Raw genomic sequence first — 25,931 nt, 5'->3', positions numbered from 1 at the left:
GATCACATTTTTAATGGTAAATTATGGGCTTGTAAGCTTAAAAATTTTCAAAGCTTACTAAAATCAAATACGTATTTTCTGATCTTTTTACAACATTTAAAAAAAAAAAAAAGTCAAGTAGTTGGAGCTGGAGGGTTTGGTGGATAAAATGTTAAAAAAGACATTCTATAATATAGATTAAAAAGTTATAATAAAGATTCTAACTTTCAATAAATAAATAAAAGTTCTACATAAAGAAGCAAATAGGGTAAAGTAGGCTGATTGGTCAGTGAGAAACATTAGGTACCCAGCAAAGTAAAACACACACTTCCCCCAACCCCAAAAAAAAAGAAAAAAAGAAAAAACAAGTAATTGCCCATTTGGCCATCACTCACGAGAAAGAAAGAAAAAAAAGAAGAAGAAGAATCAAAATAAATAAATACGAACCACTATATAAGAAGACTTAGCTTAGCTTGCCTTTAAAAACTTTTAGATCCTTCCCCATATAATTCTCTCTTTTTCTCTTTCTTTCTTTCTGCGTTTCTCTTTCTTCGCCTGCAAACTTCAATCTCTCTCTTCCCCAATTCTTCGAAGAATCAATGGCGAACAGTAATCTTCCTCGGCGAATTATCAAGGTTCTCTTTCCGATCTTATACTATACTCTCTCTCTCTCTCTTTCTATATGTATGTATGTATCGTCGTTGTGGTTTTGATCTTTGATTGTGTCTGATTGAACAGGAAACCCAGCGGCTTCTCAGTGAACCAGGTCTTTCTCTCTCTCTCTCTCTCTTTCTCTGGTTGTAAATTTGTTTATTTGCGGGTAGATTTGTTGGTTTAATTTATGCTAGATTATGTGTTTGGAGCTGTTAAGAATCAGAAACTCTCTAATTTGAGCTGAGGCCTTTGCTTTGATGATGGTGGTAATTAGGTTTACGCTTTGATTCCATGGAATTTATGAATTTTTGTTGAATGTTTGGCTACTTTTTGAGAATATTTCTAAACCCAGTTTTTAGGGCCTAATATCACTCCTTATGACGAGGATTTAAAGTTCCTGGCAAATCTTGTTATATTTCCTTTAAATTTGTGAAATTTTGGTTTATAAGAAAAACTGTACTAGGGCCGGTTTTGTGAGTGGGTTGATTCTCAGTTATAGACTCTAGTTTTCCAATGCATTTGACGGGAATGTTACCGGTTGTTTGGTTTGCTGAATCTTGGATTATAGGAAATGTAGAGTTCCTAGGTTTGGTTCCTTGGATGCATTCCTATCAGATTCCTTGGAATGTATTGGGTTATGCCAAAAGGTTTTGTGGAGCTTTTAGCAAGTTGGAAAGGCAAGTTTGGCAGTTGGGTAATGATGTGATTTGGAGCATGATCCCTCATTTCCTCATGTGGTGGGGTCTCTGGCGAGAAAGGATCTCATGATCTGAAGCTTTTACTCAAGATTTTATTGGGGTGGATAAATGCTTTGGGGTTGTTTTCTTTCGTTGCTTTGCCTGATTTGTTTGATCGATGCACTTTTAGCCTTTAATTTTAATGTATCAATTGTACACTTCCAGTGTACATCGGTGGTGCCTTTTATCAGCCTTTTAAAAAAAAAAGAATTTTACTTATTAAAATATGAAATTCTCGAAAATAATTAACTTAATAATGATAAAAAAAAAAGTATCTCGAAATAATCACAACTTTTATCTTGGATTTCCAAAAGAAACTCCATATATATGTAAGGTTATTCTTGTCATTTCATAAATATCTTCATGTAACAACATAGATAAAAGAAGTGGAATTATCTGAATCTGAGATTACGTCCGTTACACATGCTAATCGTATTCCTAAAAGTTAAAACATTGTGTTGCCATATCTGTAGGAAGGTGAGGGGGGAAAAAGTTGTGTAACAATGAACCAAATATGGAAATTTTATTACAGTCATGGAAAGTAGTAGGAATCTTGATAAGATTGCACAAATCAACTGCCCCTTGAGACTATTAAAAGAAGATATTTGTCTTATGGTAATGTTTCACTGATTTTCATGTTTCCTTTTAATATAAGTGTGATACTGATAGATGATGGTGAAAGGGGTAAAAAAGCGGTAGTTGTATGTTAATGATAGGATTTGGGGAATCATGTTCAGGATGGAGTAGCATTTTTTTCTTTGCATTTGACCCTTTGCACAATTGCTGGTAAATATTTTCAACAGATATATTTCTACCCAGGTTTGGGATAGTAGACCCCTGTGGACAAGCAGCACGTTTTCTCATGGAAAGTGTCAAATGGAACTATACTCCATGGTATATTGTTTTTTATTGCATGTTAGGCTACCCTGAATGAAGGTGGCAATTACAGGCACCTGAATTGTCATTGTCTGCATGGTATTACCTAGATAAGACTAGGTCTTCAGTTAGACCACCTCAGACCTGTTGTTCCCAACAAAACTTGTTTTGGGTTTTCTACCTCTGTAATAGTATCTTCCATTGTTCCATAGTACACCCAAACTGAACCACACTAGTGATAATATTAGTCAAGAAAGAAAAAAAAGCGAACAGCTTTTTTCACTAATTACAGAGTAGGGTAACCTAGAAATGCAAGTTTACTGTAGTTTGTGTCGGGCTACAATATCTCACTTGCTAAAAGGATCTGTGCATTATAGCAACATCAATTACTCAATTTGGAAGGCATCCAAAGTACAATATGAGTTCATAACACTGAGTTAAATTCAGCTAGAGGTATGAATTGATTGTTGGAATTTTAATGTTCCCATGGGCTGCTATAGCTATTTAAAAGGAATAGAAGTAAAATCATATAATAATATGAAATTATCCACACAAAAAAAAAAAAAAAAAAAAATTATATAATAGTATGAAATCATGAATGACACTGCCCTCTCTGACCCAACATTTAGTAGCAATTGTTAACCTTGAAGTAACTGCATCACTGTACTATGATCCTAAGTTATCATTTCCATGTGTTGGCCAATGTGGGGTAGGCAGGGGCTCAAATTTTACAAAACTAAATATTATGTCAAGAAGCTAGAAATGATGGGCCAGTTAAGCCTTCTTTAGCTATATCATGTATGGGATGGTTACATTATGAAGATTAAACCTGTTTTCCTACATTGTTGTAGATTCTTCTCATAAAATGCCAGTTCTAATCAAAGAGCTTAATTGTATTATGCATGTTTTGTGACATTTGTATGCAGCTCCCGGAATAAGTGCTTCTCCTTCTGAAGACAATATGCGATACTTCAATGTTATGATTCTTGGTCCAGCTCAATCTCCTTATGAAGGTAGTTATAAAAATAGCAATGTTTCTCTTGTTGACTACATTATAGGAGATTTTTTCCCCCTATGAATATTCTTTGTTGGCACTTTTGAATTTGGAATCCTTCATTAGTCCTATGGATTATAATATTTTTTATTGCCTCTTTCTTTGTGAATTATCATTACACAAAGGACATCCATATAACTGATAATATCCTGCAGATTTTTTGGAACCTAATAAAAGCATTTGTTATCACTTTGTCCCTTTGATAACTTCCCTTTTCATCTACTGATATATGATCTAATTTCTTATATCTTGATTTTTATATAGGTGGAGTGTTCAAATTAGAATTGTTTCTTCCTGAAGAATATCCAATGGCAGCTCCTAAGGTAATATGATGTTTAGGCATATTTTGATGCCATTTTATGCTATCTTTTTGAGGTTCAATGGTTGTTCATTTGATCATTATGAAGGCATTCATCCGCTATCTTGCTTGAGAGCCCAGATACAGTTATATCTGCTGTTTCAGATGGTTGCTTGTCTGAAGAGATGTGTGGCTTATGTTATTCGATAATTGTTGTAATGGTAGCTTAGACTCTTAAGTTTTGCTTATATTTTATTTTCCTGTCTATCTGATTGTGAATGTTTAAACAGGTCTAGGCTATGATCTGTTGGCTGTTGTACTTTTAAGTAAATATTCTTTTGGGACTTGAAGCCTAATGGTAATTTCCATGCAACTAATAGATGCAAACAAGTTGCACTTTCAAAGTCGCATGTTTGTTTTTTATCACATCTTGTTTATTTGCATTATGCTTCTGTAGAGGTGATACCTGGTATGCCAAGAAGTTATAACCAAAACCTTTATCATTTTTTGTTGTATTAATTACATCTGTTTAGCTATCACATGAATGTTGGCTACTGAAAGCTTATACATTATGTTTGACCTCAAAAGAATGAAAAACGAAATAAAATAAAAAAACCGTGGGGAAGTTAATATCTTTTACAATATTATTGGATAATTTGGCTTTTGTGGATGTTGATCAATTGGCATTTAAAATGAGAGTATTGTGAATCCAAAATCTCACTGGTTGCAGTAAATTAAAATTTCTGAGTTGCATGCATTTTTTTTCATCTTTATATATATAAAATTTTTTTTTCATCTTTGTATGCATAGACTATTTTGGACCTGTTTGAACTTATACCAGATTTCTCTCAGCCCAGCATGTTAAATCTATGCTTTTGCATTTTTTGGTTATTGCATAACCGTGATGAGCACTTAGAAGTTAAGTAACCAAAAAAATTAATTGGGTTTTACCTTCCATCAACACCATCTACTGGAGAAAGAAATTTACAGGACTGAAATGTTTTGAGGTTTGTAAGTTCATTTTAGTAAAATTCACAGATATTTGAGATCTGTATAGCAATTATTATTAGTATCTTAGCGCAGGATATATGTTTGAAGCATTGGATAGGTTCTTCAAGCATAGATAAATAATTTTACTAATAAAGTCCATGTTCAACACAATATATGAAACAATTGATGGTTTGAGCTTACACTCAACAGCATGGAGAAAAGCTCTCCAGATTTTGTTTTTCATTGTTCAAATGAAGAGTAGAAGCTAACATACATACAAGTAAGTTGAAGCCTGTATGATAAAATTGTTAGTATTTTGCAGTTTTATATAGGCTGAGTGGTCCACTGAAGAATCAGATCTGAAGAGCTTTCATCATGCTGTTGAAAGAGGCTGGTTTGTAGTAATTGCAATGTCAAATAACATGATTATTGTAGAAAGTGTATTGTATGAGCTGTACACTTTCCGAGTACTTGGGTTCTGACCCTTTTGCACTTTTCAATGACTTATTTACTTATCAAAAGGGAAATGTATTGTATGAGAACAGCAGCATTATGACATAAAATTTACTTTATAGAAAAGGAAGCCAGTGTCCATCAATATAAGACATGCAGAGTTATGAAGATAAATCTGCTTCATTGTGTAGAATGACAGTGGTGGAAGTTACGTAGATATATCATGTGATAAACTTTTCCATGGTACTAAACTAATGGGTTCATCTGGCCTATTTTCCTGTGGAGGGACCAATTGATTTAATGCCTTGCTGAATAGGGTAAATACTAAAGCATAAGCAGGAGGGTTCCAATTAATATTGGACTTGTTTGACTTCAAAATATCTGAGATGCATGCAAAGATTCTGCTGATTTGTTACTGTTACAATATAAATATTGATCTGTGACTTGTATAAGTTATGTTGATAAGAACCATTCAAGTTATGATCTCCCAATTCTTGATTTAGGCACTCAGTTTTCTGTTCTTTTCTGTCACTCATGTAAAAGTGTTTCCGTTTTAGTCAAACTGATCTTGTGCTGCTGTGTTTCAAAATATTTTCTTTACTAGAGTGGATGAAATCAGTGTATCTTGTAATATTCCATTCTGTTTGTTTATCCATTTTTCTGGCCCATACAGAAACCAAATAATGGCTGAATTTGTGCCTGTTCTTTCTTTAACATAGCCATTAAGTTTATTTTATTAATTTTAATTTCATTGAGGAAAGTCTTAGTTTGAGTTTCTTCTACCTGTGTGCTTCTTAACTGTAGTCCCTTTGCTGTAGTTGGGTTGTTGATTCCCAACCTTGGGCTTTGTTATTTTTATTTTTTTTTAATTCATTCAGTTTTGGTAACAGGTTCGCTTCCTGACCAAAATATACCATCCTAATATTGATAAGGCAAGTAGTTCCTGCTCCCTTTCACTCATTTCCTTGGCCAGAAATCATTTGTTTATTATTGCTGAATATAAGGGGTAATTTCATGCAGCTTGGAAGGATATGCCTCGATATTCTTAAAGACAAATGGAGTCCAGCCCTCCAAATCCGAACAGTATTGCTGAGGTGATTTGGTGCTTCAATTAAAAAGCATACATAAAGTAGTTTACCTTCATTAGAAAGTTTGGAAAATGTCTACTTATCTCTCCCCCACACCCCCCCCCCCCCCCCCCCCCCAAAAAAAAAAAAAGAGGATTGCTGTAATATTAGGATTATGGTACTTTAAGTCTCACAAAAATCTAAAGCTGGTCACTTGGAAAAGAAAGGTAGATAAAAAAAAAAAATTGATCATTTAAATGATGGGATCTTGGGTCGTGATATGGTATTTAAAGCAAAGCTAATTGAGTTTATTTCAATGTTGCATTATTTACTGTGTCAGCATCCAAGCTCTTTTGAGTGCTCCAAACCCTGATGATCCACTTTCCGAGAACATTGCAAAGCATTGGAAGACAAATGAAGCTGAAGCTGTTGAAACAGGTAATATGAATAATAATTTTAGTTATTCTATTAGCTTATACCAAGATGGTAGCCATGTGGCCTAGAAAAGTTCCATAGTTGATACTTTTTCATTTATCTTATACCCATATTGATTATTTTTATGTAAGGATTAAAAATGTTTTATTTCACCATAAAATAATTGATTTGATGTGATGAAATGATTTCAGTTGAGTTTACAAGGCATTATTGTCATGTGTATCATTACTTATTACTGGCCCTTGTTTCGTTGAATCTTGCAGCCAAGGAATGGACCCGTCTGTATGCAAGTGGAGCCTGATGAGCTTGTTGGTCAACATATCAATCTCTAAAATGTCTGTTAAACTTGATGGTTGGTTTGTCATTTGGTATTAAAAATATGAATGGAAAAATGATCTGTGACTTGATCTATGAAAGATGAATCTTCTTGAGAACATCAATTAACTGAGAGTCATCATCAGGAATGAACAAATGATTTCTGAGTTGATCAATGAAAGATGATTCTTCTGAAGAACTTCATTTATTTGAGTCATCTTTAATAACTTGAAAGGCTTTTTCATCTTTTGAAGAGCCTGCTTTTAAGATCTGCATGATTATATTGAAGTTTGATATCGATTTTTTGTGCACTTCAACTTTAATTTTAGATGTGTAATTTTTAAATATATTTGTGTGTTGCAAAACGTTTATGGCTGCTGCAAATTTCGTGAGTTATATTTTTTTTAGTCTCTTGAACAATTTTGGAGAAGAGTTTGATTTGAACTTGTATTTTAACTGTTAAATGAATCATTGATTTTTCTGCAGCATGTACTCGCTCTCCCCCTTAGGCTTGTGGGTTGGCGTTGTCCCTTACCCGATGATAATGCAGGGCATATGCTTATCTACTGTTAAAGAATAAGTGAAAGGCAGAAAAAATTGTTGAAATACTTGGCAAATCTTTAAGTAATTCAACAAGTTTCGTCCATTTGCCATTTTGCCCTCACTTCTAATATCCATAATTCGTACACAAAACTTAGCCTCTCTCTTTCATTTTTTGTTTATTTACCAAGAAAAACACCTTATTTGGGGTTGAAAATGTTTTATATTCTTTAGGGGCGTAATACATTTTCAACCTTAGGAGAACAAAGCTCTCATTTCTCAATCTTTCTATAAAATGACCAAAATACTATGGAGATCTCTAAAATGATAAAAAAAAAATGCTATTAAAATGACCAATATACACTGTACACCTCCAAAATAATGAAAATATACCTAAAACCTTAAAAAAATAATCAAACTACCCATAAAACCCCCCAAATATATATACCCCAAAATCTTCAAAATATCCTCAAAAGCAATTCATATGAATAATTTTTTGATGAATAATTCATATGAATAATAAGACATTAGTAACAGCCTTAGTGCTATGTCAAATCAATACTTTTTCATATAATTGGACCCCAACTAGTGATGACCACATGTATAATAAGATACTTTTTTTTTTTTGAAAAGGATAATTTTTTTTTTTTTAGAAATAAATTCAACATGCTGTTAACTTCGCAGTTCGAACTCTTTCTTCCTTAGACTCTCAAGCATTTTATACATGAAGTAGTGTTAATTCAGCTACAAGACTTTTGGCTAAGAATGATATAATAAGATATATTGATAATAGTCTTAGCGATATATCAAATCAATATTATTTCATATAACTTGACAACCACTAGTGATGACAAAAAATTAATGAAATTATCGTATTTAGACAAATATAAAGTCACTATAAACTTCACACAAACTATCCCATCTATTGGATTATCCTTCAATCCTCACGTCAAATCTGAAACATTTTTGCTCCCCACCAATGAATGATTGCTGTAATTCATGACTTCGGATTTAGGAGTTAATCACAGATAGTTTGTACACGCACACTGGTTTCAAGAATAGAATGCGAATTATATGGAACAAAAAGACAATGATCCAAAAAAAATAACCCTTTCTCAAATATTTTGTTTCTAAAGCAGAGGCTTTCGAATTTTTTTTGTTTAACTCGATTAAGTTTGTTTCGTACTTTATCACGCAAAAAGAGCTGTCACTACTGTGCATGAAATACCCTTCCTAAATACAGAAAATAGACTCAAAATACTATCATAGATCTAATCCCAAATTCCCAACTAGTACGCAAGTCCTTAACCGAAGGTGAGAATTCTTGAGAGACAAAAATACCCCTATCTCTTCAACAAACCACAGATCTACCGCTACACACTACACAGTACGCACCGCACCACATACCTCCCGCCAAAACGCAGGAAAAAACCCGACTCGATCCATTCAGCAGGACCCGAAAGATCCGACAGAAGCGCAACCCGAAGGGCGGCCACCGACTCCTCCTCTCGTCGAATTCGATCTCTTCCTCTTAGGCACCAGCTTCCCAACCCCGGACCTTCGCTCCAACCCCGAGTACTCCGACCCGACCACGCACGAAGACGTGGATCCATCTCCGCCGAACACGTCAGCGACTCCTATGGGATCCGAAGCCTTGGGCTTAATCGGGTCGGGCGCACCACCCGAGACGACGCCGCAGTGTTTCCAGGAGTCGAGGGTTTGGATGGAGGTGACGCAGCACTCTTGCCAATTGAGGTCGCAGAGGTCCAAGATTACGTCCTCCAGCGTCACGAACGCGAAGCACGAAACGTTGTCGTTTAGTGTTGATCGCGACGGATCCACCAGATCCAGAGTGTTCACCGCGTCCGTCAGCACTTTCTGTAACGATAACTTCATTAGGATCCGTTTGGTTACTCTTGCTCAGAAAAAAACGCATTAAACTAGAATTATGTACAATTTATTGTTTGCCTTTTCAAATGTGAGATTTTGGCCGAGTTTCTTGAGCTGAAACTTTTTCTAGAAACGAAAATATCATAAACCATAGCATTCATCAACTTTTTTTTTCTTTCCATTTTCTCTACAACCAAACAGATGCTAAGAACTTCATTGATGATTCAGAGCAGTATAGACAGAAACGTAAAACAACACTCCTATTCTTTGCTTTGTTCTCTCGCAGCCAAACAGTGGTGTTAATTAAGGCATTTCCTGATATCATTTGATTTACAATTGATTTCATATCCAATTTCTCAGCAATCAAACAGAGGCTAATACTAATATATAGCTAGTTTCAGTAATTCACAGAGAGAGAGATTAGAGAGTGTGATTTCATTTTCACCTTTTGAACCTTGTGGATTTTCTTGAACCCGTGCATGTTGATAATCTGCAAAATTCAACGAAATTAGAAGCAAGAAATGAAATTAGAAGAAGAAGAAAAAGAGAGAGCGAAATGAGAGATGACTTGGTTGAGGAAGTTGACGGTGAGATCGATTTGCTTGTTAGAGAGAACGAAATCGATGTAATTCTCCAGTGACACCTTCTCGGTTCTCGTTTTCACTTTCGATCTCATCCCCTTTTCGCTCTGAAACTCCATTGCCAATTTCTTCTGTTTCTGTTTCTGTTTGGAGGATTTTGATTTTGGAAAGACTCTCTATGACTACATATATACGAGTCTGAAAATGAAAAAAAGACTCGATTCGTGAGTTTGTTGCAAAGTTCGTTAGCTGACGTGTCAGCCTTAGCCACTCGTCCTGCCACGTCAGTATCTTTACTTGGCGCCTAACTCTTTCGATCATTTGGAGCTTTGGTTACCAAAGTTTAAAAGCTAATATTAAATCACAATACCTTATATCGTAGTGACCAATAATGGTCTAATGCTCATGCTCCCAAGGTTCAACTAATAGCTTAGTAGACAATCTCTGTGATCTATGGTGATCAAACCCTCCCTCCCTCCCTCCTATTTATCTAGCCCCCCTCTAAAGAAAAGCCTTTGAAATTTCTGTAATAAAGAAGTTAATATCATACCAATACCAGTTGTATTGTAATACATATTCATTACACCGATACCAATAGTTATTTGAAATGTACTTTATGAAATAATAGTGTAGTATGTAGTGATTGTATTGGAGATTTTTCGAATGTTTTGGTTGGTATTGACGTTTTGATTAATACAATAAAAGAATTATTAAAAAATGTTATAAAACATTAAACTAATACATTGGATTAATATATTTAGATTAATATTTGGGTTTATAAAATATGTTTCATAAAAAAAAGTTTATAAAATATGTGAATTTTAAATTATTTATGTGTATTTTAAAGTATATAAATAACGATAACCTCAAAATGGTACTTTGATATTAATCGATACAAAATCAGCTTTTTTGGCCAAATCAAAATGGTGTTTGGTACAAAATAACTTCCAACACAAGATTGAATCCCTCTGGCCTCTATCTTGCACTTGAAAAAAGCCTTATGGCCCCTTTTATTTCTCATTCTTCATTATTTGAAAAGAAAAAAAAAAAATTGTTCTCTGAATTTTCTTTTTCTCTTCATTTCTTTGACTTTAATAAATGTCAAACATATTACTAAGTTATTGTTGGCAGGTTTTAAGTTGAAAACTTTCAGGTTATTTGTATTTTTCTAATAAGTTCCCTTTAGCTTTAATTTGTTTTATTGGAGATTAGACAAGATGGAAGGTCAGTTATTAGGAAAAATAGTAACGTACTTGTAACTTGCCCTTGTAACCGGCACAAAAATGTGAATAAAAGCTTGTTCAAGGAGAATAAAATTGGTGGATCAAACCGCCCGACGACTATAACAATGAAATTAACATTGGTTTCCACCACTAAGTTTGTCCCATATATTTGGCCTCTCATCTACAAAGTATATAAAAAGCCAGCCGCATCATTTTCCTCTTGCAACAACATTAAAGCAAAGTTATAAGACAAAAAAAGTTACCAAAGATTTCAACAATGGCAGAAAAGGAAGGAGGCATTGTCAAGTAAGGCCACGAAGAGGGACTGAGATTGGCAACCTCTCTTCTCCAAGAATTTGAACTCCCTTTGGGACTTCTCCCTCTAGCCGACGTGATCGAAGTCGGGTATGTGAAAAACGTTGGCTACATATGGATTGTACAAAAGAAGAAGAATGTTGAGCATGAGTTCAACAAGATTAGCAAGCTAGTGTGCTATGACCCTGAGATCACTGGCTACGTTGAGAAGAAGAGGATCAAGAAGCTCAAAGGAGTGAAGGCTAAGGAGTTCATGCTCTGGCCTCCAGTGAGTGAGATTACAGTTGATGATCCACCAACTGGGAAGATTAACTTCAAGAGTCTTGCTGGAATCACAAAGAATTTCCCTGTTGAGGCCTTTGCTGCTGGCCAGTAAATTTGCATGGGCTTGTTGGTTTGGCATTATTTGCATGGTTAATTTGCTACTTTGTTAAGTCACTCCTTATATATATGGGCCTCTTTGGGTTTTGCTATACGAAAACAATCGTTACCACCGGGCCTTCTGGCCTGGTGGTACCCGGTCTACTTGGGGCCTAACAAGTCAGGGGTTCTATCCCCTGCAACAACACTTACCCAGCAAAAAAAAAAAAAAAAAAAAAAAAAAAACGAAAACAATCGTTGGCTCATTGTTTAAGTTAAGGTTAAAGTGACAATTGTTGGGGTGAGAATAAAAGTTGAAAAGTATTTTGAACCTTTGTCATGTTATAGGGTTTGATTACATGTTAAATGGATTTCAATCGTTCTAATTTCTAGGGTTCTTTATCTAATTTTTTTTCTTAATATTGAATTTAAGACATTCACTAAAGCAGGTACTTGATGGTATGATTTGGCATGTGCATGAAAAAATTTCAATTTATAGTTGCTCACTAAGCAAATGAGCTAAACATGTAACTAGCAATTCTCAAGCAATTTAGATTGTGCACAACCGGAATAAATTGGCTAAATTACCAATCCTCTTAGGAGTACAAAATTAAAGAAAGAAGTTAGGTTTATATAGATACCTGATCACTTACACAAACAAGTGCAAGATTAGTCAAAATTGCACAAGTTGGAATACTAACAATTTTCCACAGATAATTAAGGAGAGTTCCTTCAAAAAAACTCGAAGTAAAGTGAAACCAAGCCCCGATTATGGTAAATACACTACTAAAATTTATCAAAATAAATCATTAAACACTAAAATATAAGAACAACAACATCAATGCTTGCAAAATGCAAAAAGGTGTTACACATTTTAACCAAAAAAAAAACACTCACATCAGTGCTTGCAAAATTATGTATACAAAAATGCTACAATAACTGTGCATATATGCACAGTTACTGTAGCCTTGCATTTAATATTTTACTATTTTTTCTCTTTCCTTCACCTAATTGTCTCTTTTTTCTCTCTGGTGCTTCTCATTCTCACCTCTCTCTCTTTTTATCTCTGGTCCCTCACTCTCACCTCACTGATCTCCGAAGCATGTCGTGCCACTGATCTCCGAAGCAAGCTGCCATTGATCTCCGAAGCAAGTCGTGCCACTGATCTCCGAAGCAAGCTCACTCTCACCATGCCACCGTCAATCGCCACCGAAGCTCACTCACTAAAGCTCACTCACCAAAGTGATCTCCGAATCTCACTTGTTGAATCTCTCGTCGTGCCACCACCGATCGCCGCCAAAACTCTGTTTGATCAGTGGGTTTTGGGGTTTTGATCCTTTTTAATTCTTTATTTGATCAATTTTGGGATTCTCCATTTGATCAGTGGGTTTTGGGGTTTTGATCTTTTTTATTCTTTGTTTGATCAGTGGGTGATGGTGGGTTGATGATGGTGGCTGGGTAGGTTGATGGTGTGTGTGAATTGATCGTTGATGGTGGCTTGGGTTGTGATGGGTCTATGTGAGGTTTCTAGAGAGAAGTGTGAAGATGAATATTTTATTGAATGAAACGTGTAGAATAGATAAACTGATGTGAGTATTTTGCAAAAATTGGTGTGTAAAATAGAAAAAAAAAATTTTGGTAAAATTTTTACATCTACTGATGTGGATGCTCTAAGTTGTTTAACGGTCAATGAAAAATAAATTAAAAAGATATAATTACATAAAAATTAGTATATATTTTTTCAAATGTATAATTTTTACATCTACTGATGCGGATGCTCTAAGTTATTTAACGGTCAATGAAAAATAAATTAAAAAGATATAATTACATAAAAATTAGTATATATTTTTTCAAATGTATAATTTTTACATCTACTGATGCGGATGCTCTAAGTTATTTAACGGTCAATGAAAAATAAATTAAAAAGATATAATTACATAAAAATTAGTATATATTTTTTCAAATGTATAAGCGGGAATTGAACCCTAGATCTCTTATACAACCGTCAAAGACTTTATCAATTGAACTAACTGGAACCCACATTTAAGATTTGATATATAAATGTTGAGAACTATTTTTCTGCCGACTATACCATACATCAAACCTTGAAACGCAAGTCAACAAATGAGCAAAACTAGACCAGCATATTCTTTTCACTTTTTGGAGAAAAGGTGTTTCTTCTGACATGTTATATATCAGTCCTTGAAGCCCAAGTAGGAAAACATGTCTCATTTAACTTATACAGAAGACTCGAGGGCCCAGAGACCCTATGCAGCCATAGATGGCACATGCCAAAAGTTATATGGCCATCTATAAACAGGGGCCACAAGGCCTGTTGAAATCATATGAAATTCTATTTAATTCCCTTGCCCCATGCTCATGTACAATTCAACTTTTACTTAAGGGAGATAAGAGGATTAGCTCGAGCAAAAAAAATTGTCTATTTTAGCATAAGAATTTATTTTTATTTTTATTTTACTTACGCACTTTTTAAAATAACCCACATCAAATTATTTATTTTTACATCACATTTCATTAAAATATTAAATTTTCTTGATATAATTATTTCTCTTTCTTCACACACAAAAATTAGTATCCACTCTCTTCTTTTATACCCAGAATACGTAAAAAAAGAATAGAAAACTAAATTCAAAGTGTAAATTAACACAATTGCTATATTGTAACAACCATATATTTTTACATAACTTTACATTTTCATATGTAAATTAATGAATTTTACACTTACTGACTAATTGCAATTATGCAATTAGTATGAATGGTTGAGATTTAAAATTGCTATAAAAAGGTAAAAAAGTTTTTTTTTTTTAAATGTGAGGGACTTGGGTGAATTGAACGGTGTACCGGATACCAAGCCGTTGATTTTCTTAATAATTGGCTGACTTGTCGAACATGCCCGTGGTCAAGGTGTCAACTTGGGATACCACACCCACTTCCTCTTTTTATAAGGCTATTAACATTAATCTTTGATATGCCTTAAATGCAGTCCTTTGTGGCTAAACCTAAATGTTACTTCCACCCAACTAATTTCCAATTTAAGAAATAAAGCAAAGTCAGTCAACCACAAGGCTCAAGGTAAAACATTTGTAAAAGCTTATCCAAAATCATTTCTTTAGATTTCTTCTCTTGCTTTATTATCAAGTTATACATGAGACTTTACTCCTTGCAGGCGTTGAACTTTCCATGAAACAAAAAGTTTCTAGTTTTGCTGACTAGAATGTGCTCTCACATTCTAAGCTTTTCTGATTTCGATCGATGACTTAGAATAAGTTCTCAAGAGCCTAATAACTTCTCACAATATCTCATACTTGTTGACGGTTACATGGCCCATTCTAACGTGCCATTGAATACCTCATGATGCATCCCTGAATCTGAATGTCTCATCGTTGAATGTTTCATGGCATCACCACCAAATGCTCTATATCCTGCTTTGCTTAATAGTTAATACCTTAGGCCTTAGGTTGCCCCTATACTAATAAGCACCTTCCACCACAACTGAATACCTAGTGTTATTATTGAATGCTTTCATCACTGCTTGCAACCCAAACCACTACAAGACAAGTTTTGTGCATAATTATTTCAACTTTCTTTCACATTATAAGCATTAATTTTGTTATGTTATACTTATATATAACTATTTATTCCTAGCTTACTTCGCTTCATAAATAAATAAATAAAAAATAAATCTCTCTGAAACCATCCACTATCCTATTTTAAATATTCATCTGCAATTTTAATTTCTAGGAAAAACACTATAGTAGTAGCCAAAACAAGTTACTCATTGGAAAGAATTTTAAATTCAATTTTGTTAGTATATAATTGTGGTAGTTAATCACACCATAACATGTACACCTTCATACGTATAATAATTAATAACCTTCTATTTGGTGGATGGTGTTGCCTCACAAGATGTGAGATTTGTTTCTGTAGGGATATATTAATTAAAGAAGTATTTGGGTGAGGGTGTGACTCTTTAAATTGATATATCTATTTACAATAGATATGTTTCTTTTCAGGAGGTATATGCTTGCCTATAAATAGTAAAACCTCTGGGCATTCATTTGTGCAATGATGTTGAAAAACACAATTTCTCTTTGAAGACTTAAGTCGATTTACAGTCTAACAACATTGTCATCCTGTAAATCAACATTGTCATCCGCATCAGGGACCAACAGTGATATCAGAGTATAGGTTCATGATGCAATTTCAAGATTGTGTCAACAAATATATGGGTCTATAGTCGGGTCGTTTGATCGGTTTTGGGCCTTTCTTTTTTTTTTTTTCTAAGTTGTTTGGGAATTTTCTTTGATATTAGTGCATTTTTTCTATGGTTTAAACTTATACATTTTACTATGCAAGTAATTTAATACTGGCTTGATAGAGTTCATAAAGAAGGAAAATAGATAGAGTTACTCAACTGGATTGATTTGCTACTCGTGATGAACAGTTGTGGTGTATTGAATATACTTGGCAGCCAAACGAGGAGTACAGATGTAGCCGGGGTTTTCAAATGGAAGCATTGAATCATATCAAGGACTTTCCGAATGGTTAGTTCTATGATCAGCATTCGGTGCAATTAGATGACGTGGCGTTTAAACCATGGAACCAAGAAGAAGCCAAATGAAATCACTCTTGGTAAAACGTGTGGGATGGCAATAAAAAAGGAATGTGCATGTTCATAATACTTGACACCTGTTCCTAATATGCATATATATCATCTTGACATGTCTTCTTTGGCATCATGAATGAATTATGTCTTCCTTGACACATGTCCATTATGTTATGTGTGTATGCACAAGACTTGTGACTTTTGAGTTCGTGGATAAGTCATGTGAAATTGAAATACATATATGTAACAGAAGATGTGGGTTAATAAATGTGACGAAATAAACTAATTGAATTAAGACATAAATGTAAAGCCCACTGATATGCATCATGGTCCAGCTGAGCTTGTTTCAATGGAGAGCCTCTAATAACCTTGTTCAAGGAAAACTTTCATGAATATTGGCTTTGAGGAAGTAAAATATGAAAATTTCAGCGTAGGTCAACACATATATAAGTATGTATGATTGAAGTCATTGGTATCAAATGGGTGTGGGCTAAAACTCCCTTTGCAGCAGCTACATTGCTGGGAGACCAATGTCGTTCGCTCGAAAGATAGTGAATTGGAAGTCACCTGGATTATGTTGCAAAAATAGCATATAATGAATTGTATGGTCAGTGTAGGATGACAAAGATATGTACACAAGTTAGCCAGAGTCGTACACTAATGCCGATGTAGTTGGCAAAGGGTAAGGACCATTGTTCATATCGACTATAACTAACACCATTAGTTATGGTGTGATTAAGTGGGAGATGCTAGTATGTAAATATAATAGGTGATCACACTATAATATGATACACTCTCGTATATAGAATAACCTTCTATTTAGCAGATAGTGTTACTTAACAAGACGTTAGATTTGTTACTATAAAGATAAATTAACTGAAAAAGTATTTCGGTTAGGATGTGACTCTTAAAATTGATATATTTGTTCATAACAGATAAGTAGGTATATGCTTGCCTATAAAATATTAATACCCATGGGCATTATTTGTGTAGTGCAAAACACAATTTCTCTTTACAGACCCAAGTCCTTACATCTGTGATTTCAAGTCTAATGACATTGTCATCCACATCAAGGACCAGCAAATTCCGTTAACAACCGCAAGTCCAATCGCTGACGTATGAAAGCACAACACATGTATTAACCGAAAATTTGACCCAACAATAAGTTTTATTATTTAGGAGATTTCAAATCTATAATAATTTTGGTCTCCTAATAAAAATTTTATAACGTCCACTTTATGGCTTATCTCTTTATCTTTGGGACAAAATACTAATGAGTTTTTTTTTCTTTAAAAAAAATGTTAGATAGGATTCAAAGTTACATGTATTTTATTGACAAGTGACGACAAATAACTTTATTAATTTGGTTAACTAGCTGATGTCTAATGCAATGCACGGTACAATATAAATTTATTTTAAAATGTTTTATAAGAAACTATATATATTTTTTCTTATGAAATTATCTCTATGACCATGCAGAATATTCATTCTCAATATTGTTGCCTTTGCCATTGCCATGGCTCCCAACTATGAATTATCTTCCTCCTTAGATAGAAAATTGGCAATAATATATGCTAAATCTCCCTTTAAGATGATATATCTTCCACCTATTTCAATTGCAAAACTAATAGCCTAGACAATCGCTGCTAGTTCTACCTCTTCAGAATCCAAATTTATCTCCCTTTGCAACTCAATGTTGTAATGAGCAACTCATTATCATCTCGAATCAAAACTCCTACTCCCACTTTATTCTTTAAAAATCACTCCATCAAAGTTTATATTGAAGGACAACTCTTAAGGAGGTCACTCTTTATGCTTGATTGAACAAATATCTATTTGGATACGGATGAAAACTTCCACGTCCAGTGTTTTGGCCTTATTTTTTTTTTTTTTTTCTTTGTTGTGAGAAGTGTTTCTTTTTTACTTTGTCTGTCAGTGCAATGTTCACACCAGCAAAATAAGTGGTGGATAGTGCACACCAATGGGTCCCGTGCACTGTTCACGGGACCCACAAACCTCTTTTTTCAGTAACATTTTCATTAAAAATAGGTCCTATGATACTATTCATACATTTAAAAATTATTTTACTACAGTGTTTTCAGTTTTCAATTTTTAGTTTCCAACAAAATAAGCAGTATCTAAATGGACCCCCAATGTGCAGAGGCAAATAATCATATTACTCAATCTATTGAATTTAACTCTTGCAATTCTACATTGAACTTAGTTCTTGAAGGATAACTCTTAAGGAGGTTTCTATTTATGCTTAGTTGGATAAATGTATAGAGACAAATAATCATATTACCAAATCCATTGAATTCAACTCTTGCAATTTTAAGTTGAACTTAGTTCTTATGTACAAAAGAGAAAACTGAAAAATTATCCATTAAATCAATCTAAAGCATTTAGAGTAATAAAGACATTAAATATTTGAGTTGTTTAACTAATTTTAAACATCCACCCATTGTTTTGAATATAGCCATAAAAAGTTAATGTAGAAAAGCTAAACGTAAAAGTAAAACTACTCTAAGAAAGAGTTATGACAAAACCCTATACGCTCCTACATGAAGTCTTCATTTTTAATAAAAAATTTGTATATATCCAACGTATATGTGAGATTCATATGTCAATCTCATAGGCTAATATATTAATGATTGATTTATTATACTTATAACTATTTTTGTAATTTATTCGCTGTCTTAAATTTGAATTAACATAATATTAAGAAAATAAAAATCTTTACAGAAGAGGATCTTTTAATTAAAAATCAGTACCCAAAAAAAAAAAAAAAAGAGAGACTTAAGCCATAATGGAGCCGCAAGGATGATGGATGGTGGTCAGGTTTTGTTGCGAAGCGCCATGATATAATGCACTCATGCACCACATTAAACTGTTGAGAAAAGGGTCAGATTCTTCAACTTTATGACAATTTCAATAGCGTTTTTCAAGGAGAATCATTCAGAACGGTCATCTACTGTCAGCCAGCCAGCCAGACTGCCCTTTGTGTACTCTCTAATCAATGCATACCAACTCAGCAGTCAGTAGCTACATACTCTAACACCATAAAACCTACTGGTACATACCGTACCATCATTGCCAAATTTTACATTTTGTTTTTTTTTGTTTTGTTTTTTTACCTTGGATCTTTAACCACATTAGAGTAGGAGGGACCAGAAATAGTTGGGGCCGTTTTGGTCACACAAAGGCAAAGTTCTTGGTTAACCAGGGTGGCAGGACCAATGGGCCCAAAGGGAACTTAGTTTTTTTTTTTTTTTTTTTTTAAAAAAAACTAAAAAGTCTATCACTAGGTAGTACACCAACCCAATAGGTTCTTTTGCATATTTCAATACAGAAGTGTCTTATTTATCTTATCCAAAATCAAAGTATTGGTTCGGGCCCCGACGTCCTTAAATGGAAGGTGCCCCAATTTATGTCTGTTTCATTCTTTATAACCTTTCCAGCTGGCCAAAACTGTATAAATCTAATTTTTAAAAAAGGTATTAAAAAGATGTCCATGAGGTATGACTAATAACAAGTATTAAGAGACTTCTTAGAAATATCCAAATTACTTCCTAGGTACAAAGGACATTTAACATTGTATTTCCCTAATCCTTTAGGTATTCTGTATTATTGTATTAAACTACTACTTTAGGTATTCTGTATTCTTCCAACCGTTTGTTTTGATTGCATAAGTCCAACCGATATTATTTGCGCTCGATAACCAATAATAAATAAATAACAGCTAAATATGAAGAGAAAAACATATTTAGGGCCATGATGAAAAAATATATATAAATCAAGGAAAGGGAAATATTAACGAGTACCGTAAAATGTCTAATAATGATGAGTTATTGTGGGGTTCAGATAATAAAAAATTGGTATGAATTGATAAGTAACTGAAAATACGATTGAAGTGATAAGTGAAACTTAAAATGTTAGCTCTACTAGCTCTATACTCTATAAAACAAAAAATTTAACATAAAACAATTTCTTAATAGACACCTTACAATGTCCATTAACATAACCCATAAAAGAATTTTGGTTATAAAAGAATTTTCTAACATTGTTAAGTAGTGTTTATGCTTACGAAGCAATTTGGATACTTTAGAAATAAAGTACTTGGCAATACCCAAATCTAGGGCTAGCTTTTTCTATTTTGAGTAATGTTAGGGATATGCTCATTTCCACGCCCAAATCCACACCACAATCAAGCAAGGTGTGAATTTAGGGGTGCTCCTAACACTACTCTTCTATTTCACCTGAAGGAGGGAATTTCTTGAAAGTGCCGGACCATTTCCAACTTGTCTCCAAGTGAATGGCTATCTTTATTTTTTAGAGCAAAAAAAGGTAACGAGGTAAGTAGTGAATTGGGAATCTAGTCCTAAGCAGTTTTACAAAAGAAACATCCTCAAAAGTAGCCGAAATAGAAAAAGATAAAGCCAGCTTTAGAAAAGCAGTTACTTAAGACACCACCCATACTTAGGACACACTCCAGGACCCGCAGGGGCAGGGGGAGCAAGCGTTGTAAATGCACTGGGGGCTAGTGTGTTTCATAAATAAACCGGTCGTATATAACCATTAATTCGGCAAAAAAGAAAAACCAATAATTCCCACTCTGCAACTTTATCAATAGGCAAAAAATAATGATAGAAAATTTTGAATTATTGACCCTTGATTTTTCTTACATCTCTTTAGAAAGGCATTCAAGCCCTGACTCCAGCTAAAAAAAACAAACAAACAAAACCCTTTTTTGGAGTTAGAGATGCTAGTAAAAGCTAAAATTAATTTTTGAAAAGAATAAAAAATTGCCATGTAAACACCATGAAAGAAAAGTTGCTTGTTCGTACTAAAACAAATATTCCAGCAATTATCAAGGTTGATGCTTTTTTAAGCAGAGGGAAAGCCACCCCCTTGTTGTGTAGCGCATTGTATTTCTTTGGATCAAAAAAAGATAAACATGATCCAGCCTCTCATTGCTTTCACTACAAGGATAATATCATATTATTATATGTACACAATGTCAGTACCAGCCAACAACTCTCTTTCTCTCTCTCTCTCTCAAAGCTTTAGCTAAGCAGACAATATAATTAAATTGTACACTTTTTCAGCTTTATTCCTCCAAAAATGGAACATGGGACACAAGAATAAGGCTGAGATATGCCAAAAAATTACAAGGACAGCTATTGGATTTGGAATTAAAATGTGGAAGGAAGAATAAATCAGAGAGAAATGAAATGGAAAGACCATATAATTCCGCAAATGTGAACTAAGAAGCTATTTCTCTAAGGGATTCACTGCCTTAGACCTCTATGAAACAATTATGTAGCTGATTATGTAACAAGTAATCTCCTAGTATGAATTGGGTAAAGACAGTGAATACATGGACAATTACCATCAAATGCTGTATGGTTGGGCGTTTGTTCTAAAGGCTAAAGTTCCTCACTGAGTCTTCCAATAATTGATGGCTTGGGCGGATTAGCTCCATCACTTTCTCTCCATTCCTGTAAATCTTAAATGTCGGAACTGTTCTTATGCTCTCAGCTTTTGCTACTGCTAAGAGCTCCTCCACATCGACCTTTAATCAAACAACAAAAAATTGTTTATATGTCAAATTTGACAACAGATTGTAGTATTGTACTATGCTTTTTATAGCACAGAATAAGATCATTCAGTATATTTTGCAAGCATAACACCAGTCATCACAAACTATATCAATAAAGAATGCAAAGAGTTGGATTTCTTATTTAAAGGATTATAAAAGGGAAAGAGATTTAACATGACCTCTGAAGACCCATGCAATGAAACCATATAAACACAACATAGGCTCATTTCAAGCACTATGTAGAATGCCATGGAATGACACAAATCACATAAGGCAAGCAAAGGACCAGTGTGTTGCCTACCTTAAAAAAATTAACAGATGGATATCGAACGCACAGCATATTGATAAATGGGGATATTTCTTCACATTGTTCATTTGATGCCACTTTGAAATGAATGACTGAAACACCTGAAATTGAAATTTTCATTCAGATAGGACAATTGAGGATATTATGGAATGGAGCAGGAAAGAAAGACAAGCATCACAAACCAATAATAAAGGCACTAAACTCACCAGGAGACAATGTAGCAGATTTAAACTTATTTAGACTAGAAACTTCTTCTACTTCACCACAAAAGGTCATACTATGAACTTCCCGTCCACGAGATTTCTTTAATGCAGTTTGTGCACGGTGTAGAGATTCAGCAACCTCATTGTCTCCAGGAAGTTCCCTCCTCAAGACCTCATAATCTCGCGTAGCCTCTGCCCACCGTTCAAGCTATAACATAACACAAGAAACGATGCCAACTATAAGCGTATAAACCAACAAACTGAAAAATCAAAGAGCAAAAGCAACACTATGAACATAAGCAATTGCATACCAACTCACCTTTGCATTTGAGACAGCCCTCCTTAGAAGGGCCTTGGTGTAATTCGGTTGGATTTTAAGGGCCTGGTTGCAGTCCTCAACAGATTTTTCCCATAGTCCAAGCTTAGACCAACAAACTGCTCTGTTACAATAGAGAACCGAATTGCAACTATCATATTTGAGGCCTTCTCCATAAGCCGAGCAGGCTTCAGAAAATCTTCCAGAGCTAAAAAGATCATTTCCCCGGGAACGAGCTCTTGCCACCATTTTCACATTATTAAACACCCTTGCAACTTCAACATTACCAACATCAATCATACCAGCCTTCTCGGCTGCCTCAACTGCATTATCAAACCTGCAAGGAATCAACTAACTGTTCTCACTCATCCCAAAAGCCATTACTACTTTGTATATGAATTTTATATGTTAGAGCATACCTTCCCAATGCCATCTCCACCTGAGCTCGGACATAGAGAAGATAAACTTCAGCAAGCATTCCAAAGACCTTGGTTTGCGAGCAGCAAGGAGGATAATTTTCCAACTTAGGAATGTTTGAAAGGATAGACTCAGCTTCTTCAACTTGATGGAGCTTCAAAAGGGCTTCTGCCTTACAAGCAATGAGCTGTAGAAACCATTCTAATAAGTTAGCATTTTGATACTTTTCTCCACATTAATTAGAAAATTCTAGAGATTTCATGAATAGGGTTCTACCTGAGGAGAGCAATCTGCCCCAATTTCCATGGCTGCATCAGATTCCCTGATTGCACTCTTCCAATCGCCAATCTTCCGGGCATCTGTGCATTGGTTCAGATGCTTCACCAACGACTTTATCTTCTGCAACTCGGATTGATCAGGGTATTGCCCAGGGAAAAAGAGGTGGCGTTGGGCATATTCAACCTGCCCAAAACTGTAAAAAAAAAAAAATCCAGATTAATATGACAAATGATCCATGAATCGTATTATTCTTGCAGGCTTGCAGCCAATAGAAAACTGAACAATTACTGATTAGTCTTTAATTAGTTGAATGCCTCAAGACAAAAGGTCAATGATTCAAAAACCTAATTCACCAAACGTGAAGACAGAAAAATTAGAAACCCAACAATCTTAACTACTTCCAGAATTGAACAAAGAACTCTCTTAAATAATAGCAATTATAACAACTACTCAAACAGCAATCCACCATTCTAATTAGGTACCATAAAAAAAGGAATACGAGTAGAGACTAATGTGACAGATACAACAATGGCATTGCAGAGGCAAGACCAATTCACCAATGCAAAAGAATATAAAAATCAGCAAAAGCAAGCTAACAATGAGAGGACCCAAATAAACAAAATAGATCCTAGATGCACCAAAACCAATAAGAAACACAAGGTATAGATCAGAACAAAACAAAAAACACCAATCACATTTATCCAAGCAAAGCCCCCCAAAACAAAAGCATAAAATTTCCAAGACAGAAAACACACTCACCGGAGATAAAGATATGCCAATCTCTGGTGTGGCCTTCCATAACTAGGCTCCAACCTCACAGCCTCCTCACACTCCTTCACTGCCTCCCCCAACCTCCCCAATGCCGTCAATGCCGCCGCCCGATTACTCCGAAATGCAGCATTATCCGGCGACAAGGAAATAGCCCGATCATACAATGACAAGGCCTCCACAAAATGGCCTCTTCTATACAACTCATTCCCAGCCTTTTTCACTTCTTCAGGATCAGTACTAGCAAGTGCTCGCCTGACCATCATAGCTTCTCCAGCAAAATGTATATTCCCAGTCACATTAGCATCTATAACACTCCCAGTGCCAGCACCGCCCAATTTAGCACCGCCACCACCGCCTCTTACTATGCTTCCGTGGCCATAGTTACCAGTCCCAGAACCAGCTTTTAAGATTCTCCCAGCCCCAGTTGCGTTTCTAGGAGAAGGAACCGCTTTTAAGATTTTCCCAGATGGGCAAATGTTACCGCTTGGTAATACTGTCCCATTCGAGGAAGCTGAAGTTGCTCCATTTCCACCCGAATAGATCAAAGGGGGTTCGGCGGAGACAGATCTCCGATGGCCCGGTTTAGAATTACTGGATCGGTGAGGGTCTTGGGCAATTGGGCTGGTTTCGGACAAGCCCGAGAGCTCTCCGGAGTGGTTGTTTGATTTGGTTTCGGATCTGCTTGCCAACTGGGTGTTGTTGCTGTTCTTGGCCGAAGCTGAGCCAGAAGAGCTGGAGCTTGAGCTTGGAGTGAGTGCACCATTGGCCACTGAGCCACGACTTCTCAAGGGGGAGACTGGGGAGGCCAGATCGAGCTCGCGGAAATCGGGCTTGTTCTCGTCGCAACTCAGTGAGTCATGGAACCGAGTGGTTAAGGAGTCAAAGCTGGAGATTTCTTGTATGGGTTTTGGAGAATGCGACATGTCGTACAACCAGTTTGCAAAAAAATGTTTGTGAATTGTAATTGGTGGGTGGGAGAGTTTCGGTTGTTTTAGCAATTGTTTGTGTTAAGAATGCAAAGAATGAGTTATGTAATAGCAGAGAGAGTGCGAGGAAGACATAGAAAGAGAGAAGGAGAGATGGGGATCTCGTGATATCAGAGGAGGAAGCAAAGAATGAATGTGAGTGATGCAAAGTTGTGTTCAGAGAGAGAGAGAGAGAGAGAGAGAGACTTTAATGGGTATTTGATTTTTTATTTCCTCTGAAAATTTTATCTTTTCATAATTTGCTTGTTTGTTGTTGCTACTTCACGAGCTGGATCTAACTCTTCGTTCTCTCCCTCTTTCTTTTTTCATTTTTTTTTTCTTCCGCAAAAATTCCTTTTTTGTCCTATATTTTGGGCGAATTCTCACTTTGGTCTCCACTTTTTTTTGAGCTCCTATTTTAATCTTTAAATTTTGAAAATCGTTTTTCATGCAGTATGAAGTGTCACATTAGATGTTAACATAACTAATGAAATAATAAATAAATATTTAAAAATAACAAAAAATTTTAATTTATAAAATAATAAAAAAATAGTGTTCCCAATTAATTTAAATTTAATATATATATTCTTAGTTTTTTTTAAAAAAAATTGTTGTAACTTTCCCAACTTTTCTTGAACTTTTTTGACAACCAAACACAACATCACAAAAATCAAATCTAC

The 25,931-nt window shown here is 34.9% G+C and overlaps 3 protein-coding genes across 3 annotated transcripts; 1 reads left to right on the top strand and 2 right to left on the bottom strand.

Annotated features, from left to right (window-relative positions):
- The first annotated feature begins 386 nt into the window (after window positions 1-386).
- Window positions 387-7,205, top strand: LOC115955627 (ubiquitin-conjugating enzyme E2 35-like). Its single transcript, XM_031073831.1, has 8 exons — window positions 387-614; window positions 718-745; window positions 3,173-3,259; window positions 3,565-3,623; window positions 5,932-5,973; window positions 6,062-6,135; window positions 6,449-6,546; window positions 6,807-7,205. Exons 1-8 carry the CDS (start codon window positions 579-581, stop codon window positions 6,842-6,844), a joined length of 462 nt encoding a protein of 153 aa, XP_030929691.1. The 5' UTR covers window positions 387-578; the 3' UTR covers window positions 6,845-7,205.
- Window positions 7,206-8,680: 1,475 nt separating this feature from the next.
- Window positions 8,681-10,029, bottom strand: LOC115957969. Its single transcript, XM_031076329.1, has 3 exons — window positions 9,857-10,029; window positions 9,734-9,778; window positions 8,681-9,276 (listed from the first exon to the last, which is right to left on the bottom strand). Exons 1-3 carry the CDS (start codon window positions 9,986-9,988, stop codon window positions 8,845-8,847), a joined length of 609 nt encoding a protein of 202 aa, XP_030932189.1. The 5' UTR covers window positions 9,989-10,029; the 3' UTR covers window positions 8,681-8,844.
- An 11,314-nt stretch (window positions 10,030-21,343) lies between these two features.
- LOC115955925 (inactive TPR repeat-containing thioredoxin TTL3-like) lies at window positions 21,344-25,512 on the bottom strand. Its single transcript, XM_031074333.1, has 7 exons — window positions 24,275-25,512; window positions 23,513-23,708; window positions 23,239-23,423; window positions 22,823-23,156; window positions 22,507-22,711; window positions 22,295-22,401; window positions 21,344-21,966 (listed from the first exon to the last, which is right to left on the bottom strand). The coding sequence occupies exons 1-7, from the start codon at window positions 25,207-25,209 to the stop codon at window positions 21,814-21,816; spliced, it is 2,115 nt and encodes a 704-aa protein (XP_030930193.1). The 5' UTR covers window positions 25,210-25,512; the 3' UTR covers window positions 21,344-21,813.
- Window positions 25,513-25,931: the final 419 nt, after the last annotated feature.

This window comes from Quercus lobata, chromosome 8, assembly GCF_001633185.2.
Source record: "Quercus lobata isolate SW786 chromosome 8, ValleyOak3.0 Primary Assembly, whole genome shotgun sequence".
NCBI classification, from domain to species: Eukaryota; Viridiplantae; Streptophyta; class Magnoliopsida; order Fagales; family Fagaceae; genus Quercus; species Quercus lobata.
The sequence above is the reverse complement of the archived record's forward strand: the minus strand, read 5'-3'. Positions and strand labels throughout refer to the sequence as shown.